The following is a 20,772-nucleotide window of genomic DNA, read 5'->3' as shown; positions in this document are numbered from 1 at the left end:
CTCCAAACACAACGATGGTAATTATGACCAAACAGTTCTATTTTTGTTTCATCAGACCAGAGGACATTACTCCAAAAAGTAGAATATTTGTCCCCATGTGCAGTTGCAAACCGTAGTCCGGCATTTTTATGGCAGTTTTGGAGCCATGGCTTCTTCCTTGCTGAGCGGCCTTTCAGGTTATGTCGGTATAGGACTCGTTTTACTGTGGATATAGATACGTTCGTACCTGTTTCTTCCAGCATCTTCACAAGGTCCTTTGCTGTTGTTTCGGGATTGATTTGCAATTTTTGCACCAAAGCACGTTCATCTCTAGGAGACAGAACGCGTCTCCTTCCTGAGCGGTATGACGGCTGCGTGGTCCCATGGTGTTTATACTATTGTTTGTACAGATGAACATGGTACCTTCAGGCGTTTGGAAATTGCTCCCAAGGATGAACCAGACTTGTGGAGGTCTACAATTGTTTTTCTGAGGTCTTGGCTGATTTCTTTTGATTTTCCCATGATGTCAAGCAAAGAGGCAATGAGTTTGGAGGTAGGCCTTGAAATACATCCCCAGGAACACCTCCAATTGAATCAAATGATGTCAATTGCTTATCAGAAGCTTCTAAAGCCATGAAGTCATTTCCTGGAATTCTCCAAGCTGTTTAAAAGGCACAGTCAACTTTGTGTATGTAAACTTCTGACCCACTGGAATTGTGATACAGTGAATTATAAGTGAAATAATCTGTCTGTAAACAATTGTAGGAAAATGTACTTGTGTCATGCACAAAGTAGATGTCCTAACCGACTTGCCAAAACTATAGTTTGTTAACAAGAAAATTGTGCCGTGGTTGAAAAACGAGTTAATGACTCCAACCTAAGTGTATGTAAGTAAACCTCCGACTTCAACTGTATGTATGCATGTATTTTTTTAACCTTTATTTTACTAGGCAAGTCAGTTAAGAACAAATGCTTATTTACAATGGTGGCCTACCCCGGCCAAACCCAGACGACGCTGGGCAAATTGTGCGCCGACCTATGGGACTCCCAATCATGGCCGGATGTGATACAGCCTGGATAAAAACCAGAGCGAGAGACAGAGTCCCTGTGCCGAAATAGCACCCGACTCTGGGTCAATACTTACATCTCTCTGGTCGACTGCACTTCACTACTATTTAGATTCTTCACCCCGCCAAAACAAAGACAATAATACACAGTAATATGACTTTACGGATAAAGGTGGGAGAATAATAATTGTAATAATTTTCTGTTGCATCATTGTGAGCTCACCCGTAAAGAATGGTCTCTTCTTTTAATTGGGGTGGGTTGATAAAAATGAATTGGAGCAACAAAGCGAGATGACAAAGCAATTTGGTTTGGGGTGAGTGTGGTGCGTGTGTGTGTGTGGTGTCTCTATGGAGCGGAGTGTTATTAGTTGGCTGGTTGCTGAGATGAGAGCTGCTGGGCTAGGGGCTCCTGGGAAGGCCCCCAAAGCTCAGGAACACAGGAGTCACCAGCACTGACTGACACTCAGGGAAGAGCAGCCAGCCATACCACTAAACAATGGACAACTCAATTTTGAATATTTTATCTACCCGCATACCCCACCAAACCACACACACAGTACACATGCAACAAACGACACAAAAACACTTGTCCACAAACACATAGCATAAAAGTTAAACTCGTTAATGTTTTTTTTTAGGTTTTAAATTGCGAGGGAGTCATCTTGGAATCTCTATACAGGGAACCTACACATCGGGGGAAAAATTAGCATATTTTATGGCAACTTCCTGGATTTAGGGAGAGGGGTTGAATTATTTAGTTAATGGACAGAATGTGGCTAAATAAGATTACCTCGAGTCAGTGCCCCAGTGCATGGCATAGATTTTAGCCAGATGCCCCCTCAGTGTCCTTCTAGTGCGCATCTGAATTCGGCCAATTGGGTCGATGTTTGCTGTGATCTGAAGGGAAGGGGGGGGAAACAATCAATGACCATGACAAAATAGGCGGTGTATCTGCATGGGATGCTCTTTACTAGGTTCTCTTCTGTGAAACAATTGCCTTTCCTTCATCAGCCCCCATGTTGCATTTATAAAAGTACAGAGAGTGGGTGCTGCTGCTTCTAGCATTTGTTGGCTGGGTGACAAAGAGCCTAGCAAGAGCAGGCTCTATTCTAGTGAGCTATCTCTGCTGCTATCTAAGGACAGCCTTTGAGCCGTGGAAACATTGGACCCCAGTGCATCTCGCTTACCTATCCCAGTTTAAACTTTACTAGGCTTTGACAACAGGTTTAACATGGCCCTTCACCTGTATCCTGAATAATGAGGAAGGCTTTATAGTGGTTCCCCATCCCCTCCAATCTCATTTCTGAACTGCACTCTACGGGATCTATTTGTGGGGTAAGGTGGGAAGGTCTCTTACCTGAGACAAGGTAGCATCCGCACACGCTTTCCTGGCATCCTGGAAGTAACAAAAAAAGTTAAATTTCATTAGCACTGATCTAAATAGACAAGTCCTTATTCTATCCCACATAAGTTTCTGATAACGTGACAATTTCTCAAAGAATTCCACCTCAATGAATCAAAGTGTTGAGCCAATCATTTCAGCCATCACGGTAATAAAATTACCATTCCCACTGACTTGATAAACAACACCATCACTTGCCTCTCTAAACCCACTTATTTGGGCTCAGTGTTGACTGATCCCATTGCCCATTTAATATCTGGTAGCTCACTACTTGGGCCTCAAGTATGGATCCCCATGCAGGTCCATGTCCAACCAAGGCCTTACCATTATCTAACATAAAGATGTGCCGATGTCACAGAAAACCAGTGCACTTAAGCATATTTCCTTTCAAATAAAGATAAATGTGAACAGTCAGAAAATTGTGCCATTGAGGTGCTAGTTGCTCAATCCATATAAAACAGACACAAAAACAGCAGTGACATCAGTGTAAATCCACATGCTAAACATATCTAGACAAACTGTTTATAAAATCATAACACTAAACAATCAAGTTATACATATCCCAGCGAATACATGGTCCTTAAGACACAAAAAAATAGAACAGCAGTTTAATGCGGCTCTACACACTGAGGATACAGAAATACTCGTACAAACATCTATCCTACAGACACATACCTATGCAACACTCATCAGACCACCACACACAGCAAACATTTAGATAAATCTCCCTAACATACACACCTTACCATACTACACATTCCTCTAACTTGCTGTTTGTAAATCTAAAATATAGCTATACATACATGCCACTAGACACATTCTGAATCTCAGTGTTTGCATTGCTGTATCCTTGAATCACATATTGCTGTATCCTTGAATCATGTGGGATACGGAAAAGGCAGGCCGTGAAGAGCAAAGCCAAACACACTAGAGCATCAAACATGCATAGTGATGTAATCACTCAGTAGAGAAGGGGAGCCCAATAGCAAGGGGAGAAAGGCAAGGAAGGTGGGGCTCTAGGCCCTGTGAGTTCAACTTTTTGTTAATTTGTCAGATCATGGCTACACTATTAAAATGAGATGCGTTTAAACCTCCCAAAACAATTCAATTTCAATCTAGACCACAAGCCCAATTGTGTTATTTTTGGTGTTTAAACGCATCACAACTGAAAAATGTTTCCTCACTTTTGCTATCCAGCTAGCATCTTGCAGAGATTTCACTAGCAATAGCTAGCTCGTTACAAGAGAATTGTCTGAGACTAAAACAGATGCTTGAGTATGTTATATTTTGATAAAAGAGAAGATAACGCTGATTGTAGCATTCTTAAGTGCTAAAATGTAAATGTTCAACTGAGAACAAAGTTAGTGTTAGGCTTTAGGTACATCTGCGAGAATTGTAGTGCCCTCTAGTGGCTCTATGTAAAATCCCTGCACAGACAATGCATTTATGAGAAGAAATCAGGGAGAGGACGATTGTAGGGGACTTACTCTGATCTGGTTCTTGAGCTGCTCGGCCTCCTGGCGTAGCTGGTCTAGTTCGCTCATTTTCCTCTGCTAATGGGGTGCTTCGCTCCGCCGCCGGGACTCGTGCTGATCTGAGGGGCGAGAAAGAGGAGAGACAAGCTCAACACCCTGTTCACACAGTTTTTCCTATTAGCAATTAGTGTTACTTACCAGACCATGGTTCAAACAGTATTTACAACCTGATAAAATCCTAAAAGTACAAACCCAGCCCATCTGGCACTCCAGGCAGGCTCAAGCAAACGCCCTCTGAAACCAGGTCTGGTACACACAGGCAGCTAAATAAACAGCTGTTACGGGGTCCCTAACAAGTGGGCGTCCAAATCCCTGAGACGGGCTCAATTCGCAATTCCCGAAATAGCAAGGACAAGCTCAGGGCACTAGGGTTGAATGTTCCAGACATAGAGACCATGTTATGATCAGATGCTATTTCTAAATAGTAGACTAGATTTAAGCTAATACCTTTGTGTTGTGAAAGAAGAAAATGAAGCAGTTTCCTATCACATTTTCACGTAACATCCAAGAACGTAACTGTTGAGAAGAAAATTCGGCATTTGGACTCAGCATACACTAGCATCTGTAAAATTCACAGTAAAGACAATTCCTGCTCAGAATCACACATCACCCCCCCGAAAGATTCATAAAGTCACACAAACTCACTGGGAATCACAGAATCCCAACCCAGAATCCCAACCCTAGAGAAACCAAAATGTGTCCTTGCCAGCAAGAAACGGTTACCTAGCAACAGGATTCTGCAGCTAGTTTGTGCTAAAGATCACCATTTCCAAAAATGATGCAGAATTTCTCTATCCCCCATCCCATCCCCTCTCGAGAGACTGGCCAACTCGAGGCAAACATATGGTGGCCGGTAGCCATTCCTGGACAACTGAGGCGAAATTGAAATCCATTGGCGGAAATCCATTGAGTCTGCAAAAACATTGAGAACATACCCCTCCTTTGGCTTGCCAAACGGAGAGGGCTGGAACGCGAAAAGAGAGAAGCCTGGTGGGTTCTGTGAGCTACTTCTAGCATAAAGGTGCTCAGGTGACAAGGACAAGCACTAGTTCAGCTCTCAGACACTCTGGCCCTGGTCAGTGGGCTCAGAATTCTCCACCCAATGTCATTCCTGTAATCCTGGGACACAGTTGATTCAGCTCCTCCAACCAAATCCGGTTAAGACAAAACCTGCTGATGATCCTAAAAGCAGTGGCTATGCCGCTGACCCCAATCCTCTGGACGGGCTTAGCCTTGACACTTTCACTGTCTGGAGACGAGACACAAACACAAAAGTATAGGCTACTTAGTGTAGTGATAAATGCTACAGTACAAGTTGGAAGTTCTGCATATTGACAGTCTGGGTTGAAGATCATTATTGGCTAAGGCTACGTTTGATCGAGACTGCTAAGCACCGATGCTACCTTCGATCACTATGCAACAATGCTCATCTTACATTTCTACCAACTGGTTCCACAATCAAAAAATAACCCATGGTCATCGTCAACCAGTTGCCATTGGTTTTTACAAGAAAAATGTATTTTGTGTTAGTACATTAACAGGCTTCCAGCTTTACGATTTGTAGGTTTGACCAAGACAGGGATAAAGGAATTCAGCAAATTAGGAAATTGATCTTAACATCTTCAATGTACATAGGTAATAAATTTAAACGAAGCATTTCTTTAAACTGTTTCGTGCAAACATTGGGGGGAAACCATTACATCCACCTTTGTCATTGACAACACAGTTAAAGAAACACAAATATCCACATTCCTTAGTCCAAGTATGTAGACTATAACAGTTTCCGAGTTTTGCAAAACATTTCAACCATCCCGTCTATTTTCCTTACCTCCCTCTCTCTCGGTCTTTTCTGTATGGGTCGTGTGTTCTAAGAGCTTGGAGACCTTCTGAATGAAGTACCTTATCCTTCAAACACCTGAGCCATCTCAGCAGCTACCTGCCACCTGATTGGCTCACGGGCTAACTGGGTCTACTTCTAAGCAATGAGACTTAACCCCCTAATCGTGTTGATAAAAATGTGTCATGATAATATTACTAACTCTCCTTGTCTTCTCCCTGACGAGAGCCAGTTAGAATGACCTGTGTGTGGCCCTTTCCCAGAACCAAAGCCATACAGGCAGATCTGTACGTTATTTCAACTAAATACACTTTGTCTTGTAAGTGTAAGTGAGTAGTAAGGTCTACTGTGAGTATTCTAAACTACAGGGTAGGGCTGGGCGATATGGACAAAATATTATATCACGGTATAAAAAAATAAAAAATGTTGACGTCATTTTATGTTTTTTAATAATAAAAGTTCTAAATTTGCTTTATGAGTAGTGTGTGACCCTAGGGTGGCAACACATACATTAAGTGATTTCAAATGGGTCTTTCTCCATTATGATTTATACTGTTCAATTCAATGTTTTATACTGTTCAATTCAACTTCAACCCCCCAGAAATAATTTATCAATTTCTGCATTTGAGATAATTTCCACACTGCCACGTAGGGCTGCACGATATGGGCAAGTAATATGGGCCTTCTTTTTAACCAAATGTTGCAGTACGACTTGCGATTTAGAGCAAAATACTTGGGTTAATTATTGGAATCATGGGAATAGAATGTCTATTCTAATTATATAGTTAGAATATAATAGTGGGCACTTTCAATACAGTGTTTGACATGACAACGAATGAAAATGCCAGGGAGGAGTTATTGTGACAGGGTAGAAACTGTGTTGATAGGTGTTTCCTAGGAGACCCTATAATCTTTGGCTACATTGAATGTTCTCTCTAAACTACTTCATGTAGTTAACATATGCTTGCTTTCGGTTTACCTCTAATTTAGAAGACACTGTTGCACAAACAACATGCTGATTTAGGTCTACACAATCACTGGTATTATCAGGCTGTATAGCTAATTACGCTTGCGTTTATTCAGTACATGTATTAGCTAGCTAGCGATTAGCATTAACGGCTAACAAGATTTAGGAACAACTTGCTAAGAAAAGACAAATGAGCTGTTTGCTGATGTAAGAAACACAGGCTAATAGTGTAATTAGAATGCTAGTAGATTTATATTAAGAAGCAGTGACAAATGTATCGTTGTCATCAACAGTGTTGCATATGCATTGACCATGCAGACTGAACTCAAGTGTCTCGTGGTTGAAAAACTTCAAATGCGCTCCTTGAGTGACAGGAAGCGTGGCTAGGTCTGTGTGGAAAGCGGCATAGAGTGGAGAGAGAACTCAAGTAGCGAAGTAAACTATAAAATGGACGTTACACACTCCGTATCACATTTAGCAAACCTAACATTCAAATACTGGTATAGAAGGTAAAGTAAAAACCCAAATCGGTCCGTGCATCAATACCGGTTTATCGCAATAAACGGTATACAGCCCAGCCCTACTACAGGGTGCCTTGAGTAAGCTTAGGGATGTCTAAGATTTATTTATTGTGCTATATTGGATGTTGGTGGTGACAAAATAAGATTATAAATCCCATTACAATAGTCAGTTACATGAAGAAAAAAAAGGGGGCATTAATATGCTGAGATGGAATATATACAAACCAAATTGGTCAAACAGATGGCATTGAAACCAACCATGGTGGCAGAAATATGAGTGGAGGGGGGGGGTCTGTAAATGGTGGCAGAAGTGGGATTTAGGGGCAGCCTGGGGAGACTACATTGGTGATGTAAGTGTGATATTTATTTGTGGGGGAGCTCTGTGATGGCGGCAGAGGTGTGATTCAGAGGGCCTTTTTCTGTTCTGGTGGTGGGAGTGTGTTGAAACCGCTGGCAGGCCCACTGATAGTGTGTCTCTATGCTGCTGCCTTCTCTCTCAGCCGGCTATTTTTAGAGAGGTGGTGGAGGAGGGAAGCAGACTTCACATTTTCCAGCCAGTTCTATTGGCTCCATCAAGCACAATGCAGTGACATAGGGAGAGGGAAGTGAAATTAGGGGGGACCAGCGCTTTAAAGGCATTACTTCTTCCTATGAAGCAAATCAGCATTTACTACCTTATCAAGCCCTGATTCCACATTGTACTGCTATTTGGCATAGGAAAGCCTAATAAACGAATCATAGAAACTGTTGAGGAATTCCTTCATTTTCAAAAGCATCCAGTGGCAATTACTTCACATGCAATAACAGCTATAGATTTGATCAGAATAAAAGTGGATAAGATAGTCATTACTAAGCCACCTTTCCAATCACATTCTAGGTTCTGAGACAAAGCAGTCAAATCACTTCTCAGAACCCAATTTCTCCTACCCCCAGTATAAACGCAAACGTTATTCACATAAAAAATACCATTAAAACAGACCGGTTTGATTCAAAATGGAAATATACTGAACAAAAATATAAACAACTATTTCAATGATTTTACTGAGTTACAGTTCATATAAGGAAATCAGTCAATTTAAATAAAGTCATTAGGCCCTAATCTATGGATTTCACATGACTGGGTAGGGGTGCAGCCATGGGTGGGGACTGGGAGGCCATAGGCCCAACCAATGGGGAGCCAGGCCCACCCAATCAAAAATGTGTTTTTCCCAACAAAAGGGCTTTATTACAGACAGAAATATTCCTCAGTTTCATCAGCTGTCCGGGTGGCTGGTCTCAGACAATCCCGCAGGTAAAGAAGCCGGATGTGGATGTCCTGGGCTGGTGTGGTTACACGTGGCCTGCGGTTGTGAGGCCGGTTGGCCGTATTACCAAATTCTCTAAAACGACGTTGGAGGCTGATGGTAGAATAATGTACATTCAATTCCCTGGTGGACATTCCTGCAGTCAGAAAGCCAATTGTACACAACAGTTTTGGCATTGTGTTGTGTGACAAAACTGCACACGGTGCACCTGTATAAATGATCATACTGTTTAATCAGCTTCTTGATATGCCATCCCTGTCAGGTGGATGCATTCTTAGCAAAGGAGAAATGCTCTCTAACAGGGATGTAAGCAAATTTGTACAAAAATTTGAGAGAAATAAGCTTTGTGCGTATGGAGCACTTCTGGGATCTTTTACTGAAGCTCATGAAACACGGGCCCAACACGTTAAGTTTATATTTTTGTCTAGTATAGATAACTGCCGAATCATAATTGGGTTGTTGTGGTGTAAAGAAGAGGGAAGCGCCTCCCCATGGCATGAAGAAGGGGACTGAGGAAGGCTGGGTGGGTATTTAGGGAGATGTTCTGCTGCACAGGAGGATAGAGGAGAGGGAGGAGAGGCGGAGGGAGGACAGAGCCAGATTAGCCTAATGAGATTTAACAAGCAGAGGACGATTGGGAGGAAACCTGCTAATTAACCCCTTGGTGAAGGGGAACAGGGTGTGGTAACCTTCACAACATTAAGAACCCAGCGGAGCAGGCGCACAGACCCAGTCACCTTGTTGCTACTGCTGGGAGCCTCTTAAGGTTGCAGCCTGAGAGATCGGTGCTACTACACACTTACAGTTGAAGGTCGGAAGATTACATACACTTAGGTTGGAGTTAAAACATGTTTTTCAACCACTCCACAAATTTCTTGTTAACTTCTTTGGGGTAGGGGGCAGTATTTTCACGTCCGGATGAAAAGCAGGCCCAGAGTAAACGGCCTGCTACAAAGCCATAAAAGCTAGAATATCTGAGAAAAAAATCCAACCAGGAAGTGGGAAATCTGAGGTTTGTAGTTTTTCAACTCAGCTCCTATTGAAGATAGTGGGATATTGGTAATGTTGCACTTCCTAAGGCTTCCACTAGATGTCAACAGTCTTTAGAACCTTGTCTGATGCTTCTACTGTGACGTGGGGGCGAATGAGAGGGGATTGAGTAAGGTCTATCATGAGCTGAACATGCGCTGACCATACGCGTTCATGTGAGAGCGAGCTCTGTTCATCGCAATTCTGAAGACAAAGGAATTCTCCGGTTGGAACATTATTGAAGAATTATGTTAAAAACATCCTAAAGATTGATTCAATACTTCGTTGTCATGTTTTTACGGAGTGTAATATAATTTTTAAACTTTTCGTCCGTACTTTCCGCTGGGCTTGCCCGCGCGTCGTGAGTTTGGAAAGTGTAATGAACGCTAGAACAACATGGAGGAATATGGACATAAATGATGGACATTATCAAACAAAACAAACATTTGTGGAACTGGGATTCCTGGGAGTGCATTCTGATGAAGATCAAAGGTAAGTGAATGTTTATAAATGTTATTTCTGACTTATGTTGACTGCACAATAATGGCGGATATATTTGTGTCTTGATTGAGCACCTACTTAGATTATTGCATGGTTTGCTTTTTCCCTAAAGCTTTTTTGAAATCTGACAGCGGTTGCATTAAGGAGAAGTGCATCAAATTCCATGCATAACGGTTGTATCTTTTAGCAATGTTTATTATGAGTATTCCTGTAAATTGATGTGGCTCTCTGCAAAATCAAAGGATGTTTTGGAACTTCTGAACGTAAGGCGCCAATGTAAACTCAGATTTTTGGATATAAATATGAACTTTACCGAACAAAACTTACATGTATTGTGTAACATGAAGTCCTATGAGTGTCATCTGATGAAGATCAAAGGTTAGTGATTCATTTTATCTATATTTCTGCTTTTTGTGAATCCTCTCTTTGGCTGGAAAAATGGCTGTGTTATTCTGTGAATAGGCACTCACCTAACATAATCGTTTGGTTTGCTTTCGTCGTAAAGCCTTTTTGAAATCGGACACTGTGGATGGATTTACAACAAGTGTATCTTTAAAATGGTGTAAAATACATGTAGGTTTGAGGAATTATAATTATGGGATTTCTGTTGTTTTGAATTTGGCGCCCTGCAGTTTCACTGGCTGTTGAAGAGGTGGGACGCTACAGGGCGTCTCACGTATCCTAGAGAGGTTAACAAACTATAGGTTTTGGCAAGTTATTTAGGACATCTACCCTGTGCATGACAAGTAATTTTTCAGACAGATTATTTCACTTAACTCACTGCATCACAACTTCAGTGGGTCAGAAGTCTACATACACCAAGTTGACTGTGCCTTTAAACAGCTTGAAAAATTCCAGAAAATGATGTCATGGATTTGGAAGTTTCTCATAGGCTAATTTACATCATTTGAGTCAATTGGAGGTGTACCTGTGGATGTATTTCAAGGTCTACATTCAAACTCAGTGACTCTTTGCTTGACATCATGGGAAAATCAAAAGAAATCAGCCAAGACCTCAGAAAATAAATTTTAGACCTCCACAAGTCTGGTTCATCCTCGGGAGCAATTTCCAAAACGCCTGAAGGTACCACGTAAGTATAAACACCATGGGACCACGCAGCCATCATACCGCTCAGGAAGGAGACGCGTTCCGTCTCCTAGAGATGAACGTACTATGGTGCGAAAAGTGCAAATCAATCCCAGAACAGCAAAGGACCTTGTGAAGATGCTGGATGAAACGGGTACAAAAGTATCTATATCCACAGTAAAACGAGTCCTATATCGACATAACCTAAAAGGCTGCTCAGCAAGGAAGAAGCCACTGCTCCAAAACCGCCATAAAAAAGCCAGACTACGGTTTGCAACTGCATATGGGGACAAAGATTGTACTTTTTGGGGAAATGTCCTCTGGTCTGATGAAACAAAAATAGAACTGTTTGGCCATAATGACCATCGTTGTGTTTGGAGGAAAAAGGGGGAGGCTTGCAAGCCGAAGAACACCATCCCAACCGTGAAGCACGGGGGTGGCAGCATCATGTTGTGGGGGGTACTTTGCTGCAGGAGGGACTGGTGCACTTCACAAAATAGATGGCATCATGAGGGAGGAAAATTATGTGGATATATTGAAACAACATCTCAAGACATCAGCCAGGAAGTTAAAGCTTGGTCGCAAATGGGTCTTCCAAATGGACAATGACCCCAAGCATACTTCCAAAGTTGTGACAAAATGGCTTAAGGACAACAAAGTCAAGATATTGGAGTGGCCATCACAAAGCCCTGACCTCAATCCTATAGAAAATTTGTGGCCAGAACTGAAAAAGCGTGTGCGAGCAAGGAGGCCTACAAACCTGACTCAGTTACACCAGCTCTGTCAGGAGGAATGGGCCAAAATTCACCCAACTTATTGTGGGAAGCTTGTGGAAGGCTACCTGAAACATTTGACCCAAGTTAGGCAATACTACCAAATACTAATTGAGTGTATGTAAACTTCTGACCCACTGGCAATGTGATGAAAGAAATAAAAGCTGAAATAAATAATTCTCTACTATTATTCTGACATTTCACATTCTTAAAATAAAGTAGTGATCCTAACTGACCTAAGATAGGGAATTTATACTAGGATTAAATGTCCAGAATTGTGAAAAACTGAGTTTAAATGTATTTGGCTAAGGTGTATGTAAACTTCCAACTTCAACTGTTTGTCAAATTACCTAGGTTTAACGTTCCAGGTGTATTTCCAAATACTTAATTCGAATGTATGTGAAAGTAATTGAGATATCTTAAATAGTTATTTTAACCCAGGTCTGATGGCCACACACACACACAGTGGCCATTCATTTAACCCAAAACCAACACTGACAAACTCCGTTTGCCTTGTGGTTATTGACTCTTAAGTTTATCATCTTGACATTTATTACAGACTAAATTGAGAGTCCAAGTGGTCATAAGTTGAGTGGACTTGGCCAAGGATTTCTACGGGCTTATCACTATCATCCCCGATTGTTTCAAATTTCAGGTTTTGAAACGTATAGGTCTGTCAAACAAATAAAATCGAGTTAATTGCATGGTTCTCTAATGAATTATGATTAATGGCAACTTTATAAATCATTCAAATTTGACCCTAATTAAACATGTTAATTTAAAACACATTACATGGGTTGTAGGTATAATCTATTTTGATTATAGGGGAAGAAACCGTATTCTACGAAAATAAAAAATAAAAAATCAGCCAGGTCTGATATAAAAGTTCATGTAAAATATAATAGCTACAGCTATTAGATTTAGCCTAGGCTACTTCTTATCCATGTTCTTCCACATGAACTAGTCACTAGTGCTGGGACAATAACTGTATAATCATGTAACCGTCAATTATGGACGATAAACATATCGTCATAATACATTCCTTTTAGGAGGAGGGCGGGGGTTCAACTTTATTTTCAAGTAGATAGTAGGAATGTGCATCTCTCCTTTCATGAACGATTCGATATGCATCTAGATACATGGGTCCGACACGATACAGGAACAATACATTTGTTCGGTGCGATTCGTTTTGATTAGTTCGTTCCCCTAATGTGATTCGGCTGGATACGATACACCAATGTTTTGTTGTTGCGTGAACACATTCCTTTTTCTATGTAAATTAATCTGCTGCTGATGGGAGCTCAAACTGGGCCTCTCTGAGATGGCTCTGTCAGAGATGACTTTGCTAACCAGAGTGGCCCTCAGTGTGTGTGTGTGTGTGTGTGTGTAGGCACCTGAGCTGAGCCATATGGCAGACTGAGCATCTACCACGGGTGGGGGAAATGTATGCTTTTTGTCCACCCACTTTTAATCTGAAATCACCATCCCCCACTGATTAACTTATCTTCAATCTGCAAAAATGACTTGAGCTAGTATGCTACTATGTCAATATTCATCGTTAGAAATTAGAAGACATTTAGCCAATTAATGCAATGCATTTTACCCAGTCTCAAAATAAGACAATTTTGAATTTTACAGAGAGCTTCTCCCACTGACCTATGAATACGACCATGTGCAGCTCGCAAAAATTATTGCGGTCCTTTATGAAATTATCATGTTCATTTAAAAGTGACCAAATACACTGACTTTTTAAAGCAAAACTACCAAAACTACTTCTTATGGTAAACCGGAATAATCGAAATATTACCGCCACACTGGCGGTCACGAGTCATGAAGGCAGTCAAATTCCATGTAACCGTTTAGTCATAGTCACGGTAATTAGGCTTCTCCAAGCTCTGATGTTGCTGCTGGTCAATAGTAGCCTACCAAACTTGCTAAATGCCTGGTACTCAGCACTCTATTGTCCCTCTAATCATTCAGACATCAACGCAAATGTATTAGAAAATCTATATCAAAACACTTCACGAGAAGATCCTCCCTAGTGGCGCAGCGGTCTAAGGCACTGCATCGCAGTGCTACTAGAGATCCTCGTTCGAGGAGCCAGCTGCGACCGGGAGACACATGGTGCAGCGCACAATTGGCCCAGCGTCATCCGGGTTAGGGGAGGGTTTGGCCAGCCGGGATGTCCTTGTCCCAACGCGCACTAGTGACTCCTGTGGCGGGCCAGGCGCATGCACGTTGACACGATAGCCAGGTGTATGGCGTTTCCTCCGACACATTGGCGCGGCTGGCTTCCGGGTTAAGCGGGCATTGTGTCAAGAAGCAGTGCAGCTTGGCTGGGTCGTGTTTCGGAGAACGCTCGGCTCTCGACCTTCGCCTAATAGTTTTATTTGGGATCTAGTTTAATTTGGGATCTATTGCACCCCACAACTGTCCAAGACTATGTTTGGAAAATGTATTTCTTGCACAGAGTAAGTCGACTTTTGTACTATGGGGGATAGTAAATTGACATATGCTAGAGCTTTTGCTGTTTGCTTGGCCTACTCATCTTGTTGGCTGATAAACTAAATGTGGAGAGAATTTGAATAAGCACCTCGGAATTGAATAAGGACACGCGCAGTTGCGTCCCCGATGTGTCTGTCTTCCATTGTAGCCTGTGAGAAAAACCCGATCATGTGATGGAGAGGCCAACGTTTGTAGAACAACTAAAGTTATATTAAGAACTCTAAATTAAGCATATAGTAGTATTCTTCATACTAAAATAACTAGTGTAGCCCACAGCCATTTGGCATAGCCACATCAGGACCTAGCATAAGGACAACTCAGAGTATGCTATTATTTTCTTCTGAAATAGACTACATTCTCTTCATATCATGTTTCTTTAGACCTGTATAAAATAATGGATTTATTGTGAAGGTGTAGGCTATATTACATGAATGTATCCTACTTTTTTGCATGGAAGCCAGGAGATGCTAAATGTGTTTGTTAATTAACAGTCAACTACCGTGAGAATGACAGTTATCTTCTTATGGCTTGGGTGAATAAGGTGCCCAGAGTAAACTGCCTGCTACTCAGGCCCAGACGCTAAGATATGCATATTATTAGTAGATTTGGATAGAAAACACTCTGACGTTTCTAAAACTGTTTGAATGATGTCTGTGAGTATAACAGAACTCATATGGCAGGCCAAAACCTGAGAAAAAATCCAACCAGGAAGTGGGAAATCTGAGGTTTGTAGTTTTTCAACTCTTTGCCTATCCAAGATAGTGTACATTTGGTCCGATTGCACTTCCTACGGCTTCCACTAGATGTCAACAGTCTTTAGAACCTTGTTTCAGGCTTCTACTGTGAGGTGGGAGAGAATGAGAGTTGAATGAGTAAGAGGTCTGCCAGAGTGCCATGAGCTCATTCAGGTGCGCTCCCGTGAGAGGTAGCTGCGTTCCATTGCATTTCTAAAGACGAAGGAAATCTCCGGTTGAAACATTATTGAAGATTTATGTTAAAAACATCCTAAAGATTGATTCTATACATTGTTTGACATGTTTCTACGAACTGTACTGGAATTCTTTGACTTTGTCTGGCCTGCACGTCGTGAATTTGGATTTGTGAACTAAAGGCGCGAACAAAAGGAGGTATTTGGACATAAATGGACTTTATCTTACAAAACAAACATTTATTGTGGAACTGGGATTCCTGGGAGTGCATTCTGATGAAGATCAAAGGTAAGTGAATATTTATGTTATTTCTGACTTCTGTTGACTCCACAACATGCCGGATATCTGTATGGCTTGTTATTGTGTCTGAGCGCCGTACTCAGATTATTACATGGTGTGCTTTTTCGGTAAAGTTTTTTTTAAAATCTGACACAGCGGTTGCATTAAGGAGAAGTTTATCTAAAGTTCCATGCATAACACTTGTGTTTATCTACATTTATGATGAGTATTTCTGTAAATTGATGTGGCTCTGTAAAATCACCGGATGTTTTGGAAGCAAAACATTACTGAACGTAACACACCAATGTATACTGACATTTCTGGATATAAATATGAACTTTATCGAACAAAACACACATGTATTGTGTAACATGAAGTCCTATGAGTGTCATTTGATGAAGATCGTCAAAGGTTAGTGATTCATTTTATCTCTATTTCTGCTTTTTGTGACTCCTCTCTTCGGCTGGAAAAATGGCTGTGTTTTTCTGTGACTAGGTAACTTACTGACCTAACAATCGTTTGGTGTGCTTTCGTCGTAAAGCCTTTTTGAAATCAGACACTATGGTGGGATTAACAACAAGGTTATCTTTAAAATTGTGTAAAATACTTGTATGTTTGAGGAATTTTAATTATGAGATTTGTTTGAATTTGGCACCCTGCACTTTCACTGGCTGTTGTCATATCTATCCCGTTAACGGGATTTAAGCCATAAGAAGTTATTTGCTTAACAATCACCGGCTGACAATTTCGTGACCGCCACAGCCCTAGTTGTGTCCATTCCGGTAGGCTACACAACTCAGTAAAAAAATAAAAATAATTCTACAGCACACTTGGTAACAATGAGTTACGTTGGTTGTAACTCAACTAATAAAGCCTGTGACTTGACATTGCGGAAGTCATTTTACAAGCATCTGAATGCTGAAGGTGCCACGCAGATGTACGAATAACCTACCAGAAACAGGGATCGGCCTACCTCTCGTTGGCGCGAGTAGCTATGTCTCCCGCACTGTGCACACAGTTATGACAGTCCTACGCAGTTACATGCATAAAAGTTTGATAGGCTACTGAACTGAAGGAGAGGACGCATCAACTCAGTCACAACAGATAAGTTATTTTCTGAATAAAACGAAAAAAACATTACGTTTCATGACAAAAGTTATCCAAAATTCCATAATCGTCACAGCCCTACTAGTCACAAGCTGCTACTGTACTAGAATTGGGATCCTTTGCTTTAATCTTTTGACCTGAAAACTACAACAGAAACAGTAGCTAAATGGAATGGAAGTTATGTTCTGATTAGGGCCCCGTGTGGCTCAGTTGGTAGAGCATGGCGCTTGCAACGCCAGGGTTGTGGGTTCGATTCCCACGGGGGGCCAGTACAAAAAAAAAAAAATATGAATGTATGTACTTGTAAGTCGCTCTGGATAAGAGCGTCTGCTAAATGACTTAAATGTAAATGATTAAAATCATTGTGGGAAATGAGTTGCTCAATCTAGGCATTCAGCCATGGCATTCATAGTTAAATAAAAGGTTAAATAAAATGTTTTAATTCTAAACAGTCTTGTTTTAGGTTAGCTAGCTAACTTCAGCATAACTACAAAGTAAGTTTTAGCTGTCATCTAAAGAAACAGGATGCGTGGTGCTTAAAAGAGATCGTGTGGAAGCACATTTTTTGGTGAAAAAAATGAAGATTTAAAAAAAAAAAAACACTTAAAAGGTAACTGTAATTAACACATTAACCCATGACAGCCCTTATTGTTGTTATACAGATCAGAAAACTCATGCTCCCTAAATCTAGGAAATGGCTCTGAAAACATCGACGGTGGCCTGTGGATGTTTCACCACTGGTATGCTTGATACCATGGACACTTCACACGAGGCTCTGACAAAACAACCATATATTTTATGACATAATGATGACTTCCCTGACTATCAATCTACCCACCTAATCTAATGGTACCGTCAGCTACATTGGTGTGAAATTGGGGCAGCATTTGAAAATAGAAAAAGTGTGGTGTAGGAAATCTTAATGTTGAACTGGCTGAGATTTGGTCAGTGTGTGAGAGTTAAATCCTGCCTCTCACCAAACTGTGCCATGTATTAAGTATTAACCATGAGGCCCTGTTGAAGCAGCATGGGGGTGAGGAGGAGGGGGTTGGTCTTAATAATTAAAGACCCCTTCCCAGCTGCCCCACTCCTCCCCTGCATGATGTGGCGTTACTCCTTCCTGCCTGGCTGATCTTAGACTTCACACCGTCGCATTACTATTCCTTGGGCGCTATTTACCTCATGACCAGATTTGCTCATTTCTAAAAGCGAGAGGAGTAGTGGACGGATCTTCCTTCCATGATGTTACACAGTGAGACTGTCTGCATGTCAGTACTTCAGCCATTTATTTGGTGTATGTCAGCACACTCCCTCTTCACCAGGAAGTGCAGCGTGGAGCCTCTGAACGGGCGTTTCCTCTCAAAGGGTGTTTCCTTTGCTGCTTGTCTCTCTCCCTCTGTCGAAACACCTAGCGGAAGTGGCGACAGCGCATCCTCCCAAAACAATCTCTTTCAATCACCCTCTCCCTTCGGGTAATACTCCAGACATGTGACAAATACCATCTGACCGGTCTGCAAGCAAAACTCCAGTGTTTGACCATGGTCGGATGCTCGGTCCCTGTTCTATTGTGTGCCACAGCACCAAGCCACAGAGGCTACTGCTTGCCTGAGCAGCAAGAGGTGCTGTGGATGGTGAGCTCAGCTGAGGCTGCTGCAGCACACGTAGATTGACACACTAGTCCTCAGTCAAATTATTCCACATTTAGCCTATTCCACATTCAAAAAAATCATTCAACACTAGCTCAGTGTGACCTGAAATGATCATCACAGTAAGTACGCTAGAAAATATTTAATATGGGCCCTCAGATCCACAAAAAGTTCTGCAGCTGCACAATTGAGAGCATCTTGACTGGCTGAGTCACCTCTTGGTATGGTAACTACTTGGCATCCAAACGCAAAGCGCTACAGAAGGTAGTGCATAAGGCCAAGTAAATCACTGGGGCTGAGCTACCTGCCATCCAGGACCTCTATACCAAGAAGGCCCTAACAATTGTCAAAGACTTCAGCCACCCAAGTCACAGACTTCTCTCTGCTACTGCACGGCAAGTGGTGGACCATGTCTGGAACCAACAGGACCCTGAACAGGTTCTACCCCCAAGCCATAAGACTGACAAATAGTTAACCAAATAGCTACATAGACCATCCGCATTGACCCCCTTTTGCACCAACACTTTTGACTCATCACATACGCTGCTGATACTGCTTATTATGTATCCTGTTGTCTAGTCACTCTACCCCTACCTACAGTGCCTTCGGAAAGTATTCAGACCCCTTGACTTACCACATCTTGTTACATTACGGTCTTATTCTAAAAGCGATAATGACAGAGTGAATACAGGTTTTAGATTTTTGTTACAAATTTATTAGAAATAAAAAAACTAAAATACCTTATTTACATAAATATTCAGATCTTTTGCCATGAGACTCAAAATTGAGCTCAAGTGCATCCTATTTTCATTGATCATCTTTCAGATGTTTATACCAATTCATTGCAGTCCACCTGTGGTAAATTCAATTGATTGAACATGATTTAGAAAAGGCACACACCTGTCTATATAAGGTCCCACAGTTGAAAGAGCATGTCAGAGCAAAAACCAAGCCACGAGGTCGAAGGAATTGTCCGTAGAGCTCCAAGACATGATTGTGTCGAGGCATCGATCTGGGGAAGGATACCCAAAAATGTCTGCAGCATTGAAGGTCCCCAAGAACACAGTGTCCTCCATCATTCATAAATGGAAGAAGTTTAGAAACACCAAGAATCTTCCTAGAGCTGGCCGCCCGGCCAAACTGAGCAATCAGGGGGAGAAAGGCCTTGTTCAGGGAGGTGACCAAGGACCCAATGGTCACTCTGACAGAGCTATAGAGTTCCTCTGTGGAAATGGGAGAACGTTCCAGAAAGACAACCTCCTCTGCAGCACTCCAATTAGGCCTTTATGGTAGAGTGGCACATGACGGAAGCCACTCCTAAGTAAAAAGCATAGGACAGCCCGCTTGGTCTTGCCAAAAGGCACCTAAAGACTCTCAGCGCATGAGAAACTAGATTCTCTGGTCTGATGAAACCAAGATTGAACTTGACCTGAATGCCAAGCTTCATGTCTGGAGGAAACCTGGCATTATCCCTACGGTGAAGTATGGTGGCGGCAGCATCATGCTGTGGGCAGGTTTTTCAGTGGCAGGGACTGGGAGAATAGTCAGGATCGAGGGAAAGATGAACAGAGCAAAGTACAGAGAGATCCTTGATGAAAACCTGCTCCAGAGAGCTCAGAACCACAGACTGGGGAAAAGGTTAACCTTCCAACAGGACAACAACCCTAAGCACACAGCCAAGACAATGCAGGGGTGGCTTCACTGAATGTCCTTGAGTGGCCCAGCCAGAGGTCAGACTTGAATCCGATCGAACATCTCTGGAGAGACCTGAAATCAGCTGTGCAGCGACGCTCCCCATCCAACCTGACATAGATTGAGAGGATATGCAGAGAAGAAATGGGAGAAACTCCCCAAATACAGGTGTACTAAGCTTGTAGTCATACCCGAGAAGACTCAAGGCTGTAATCGCTGTCAAAGGTACTTCAAAGTACTCTGTTAAGAGTCTGAATACTTATGTAATTGTGATATTTCCGGGGTTTTTGTATACATTTGCAAAAAAAAATTCTGCTTTGTCATTATGTGGTAGTGTGTAAATGGATAAGGGGGAAAACATTTTTATCAATTTTAGAATATGGCTGTATTGTAACAAAATGAAGGGGAAATTAAGGGGCCTGAATACTTTCCGAATGCACTGTGTTTATGTGCATATCTACCTCAATTACCTTGTACCCCTGCCCCGACTAGGTACCCTGTGTATACAGCCAAGTTACCGTTACAAATTGTGTATTTATTCCTTGTGTTATTATTTCTCTGCATTGTTGCATGTGTAGGCCCCTTCAGTAAGCCTACACATGTTATTGATAAA

At 41.8% G+C, this 20,772-nt stretch overlaps 1 protein-coding gene across 1 annotated transcript in view; it reads right to left on the bottom strand.

Annotated features, from left to right (window-relative positions):
- Positions 1-20,772, bottom strand: part of LOC120059271 (guanine nucleotide-binding protein G(I)/G(S)/G(T) subunit beta-1) — a 61,175-nt gene that overhangs the window by 18,101 nt on the left and 22,302 nt on the right. Inside the window, exons 2-4 of the mRNA XM_039008189.1 lie at positions 3,936-4,042; positions 2,404-2,442; positions 1,837-1,943 (exon numbers count right to left, since the gene is read on the bottom strand). Of these exons, the coding sequence (XP_038864117.1) occupies positions 1,837-1,943; positions 2,404-2,442; positions 3,936-3,992 (203 nt within the window). The 5' untranslated portion in view covers positions 3,993-4,042. The remainder of the gene's footprint in view (positions 1-1,836; positions 1,944-2,403; positions 2,443-3,935; positions 4,043-20,772) is intronic.

This window comes from Salvelinus namaycush, chromosome 14 (assembly GCF_016432855.1).
Source record: "Salvelinus namaycush isolate Seneca chromosome 14, SaNama_1.0, whole genome shotgun sequence".
Lineage (NCBI taxonomy): Eukaryota > Metazoa > Chordata > Actinopteri > Salmoniformes > Salmonidae > Salvelinus > Salvelinus namaycush.
Note: the sequence above shows the minus strand (reverse complement) of the source record. Positions and strands in the feature narration are given on the sequence as shown.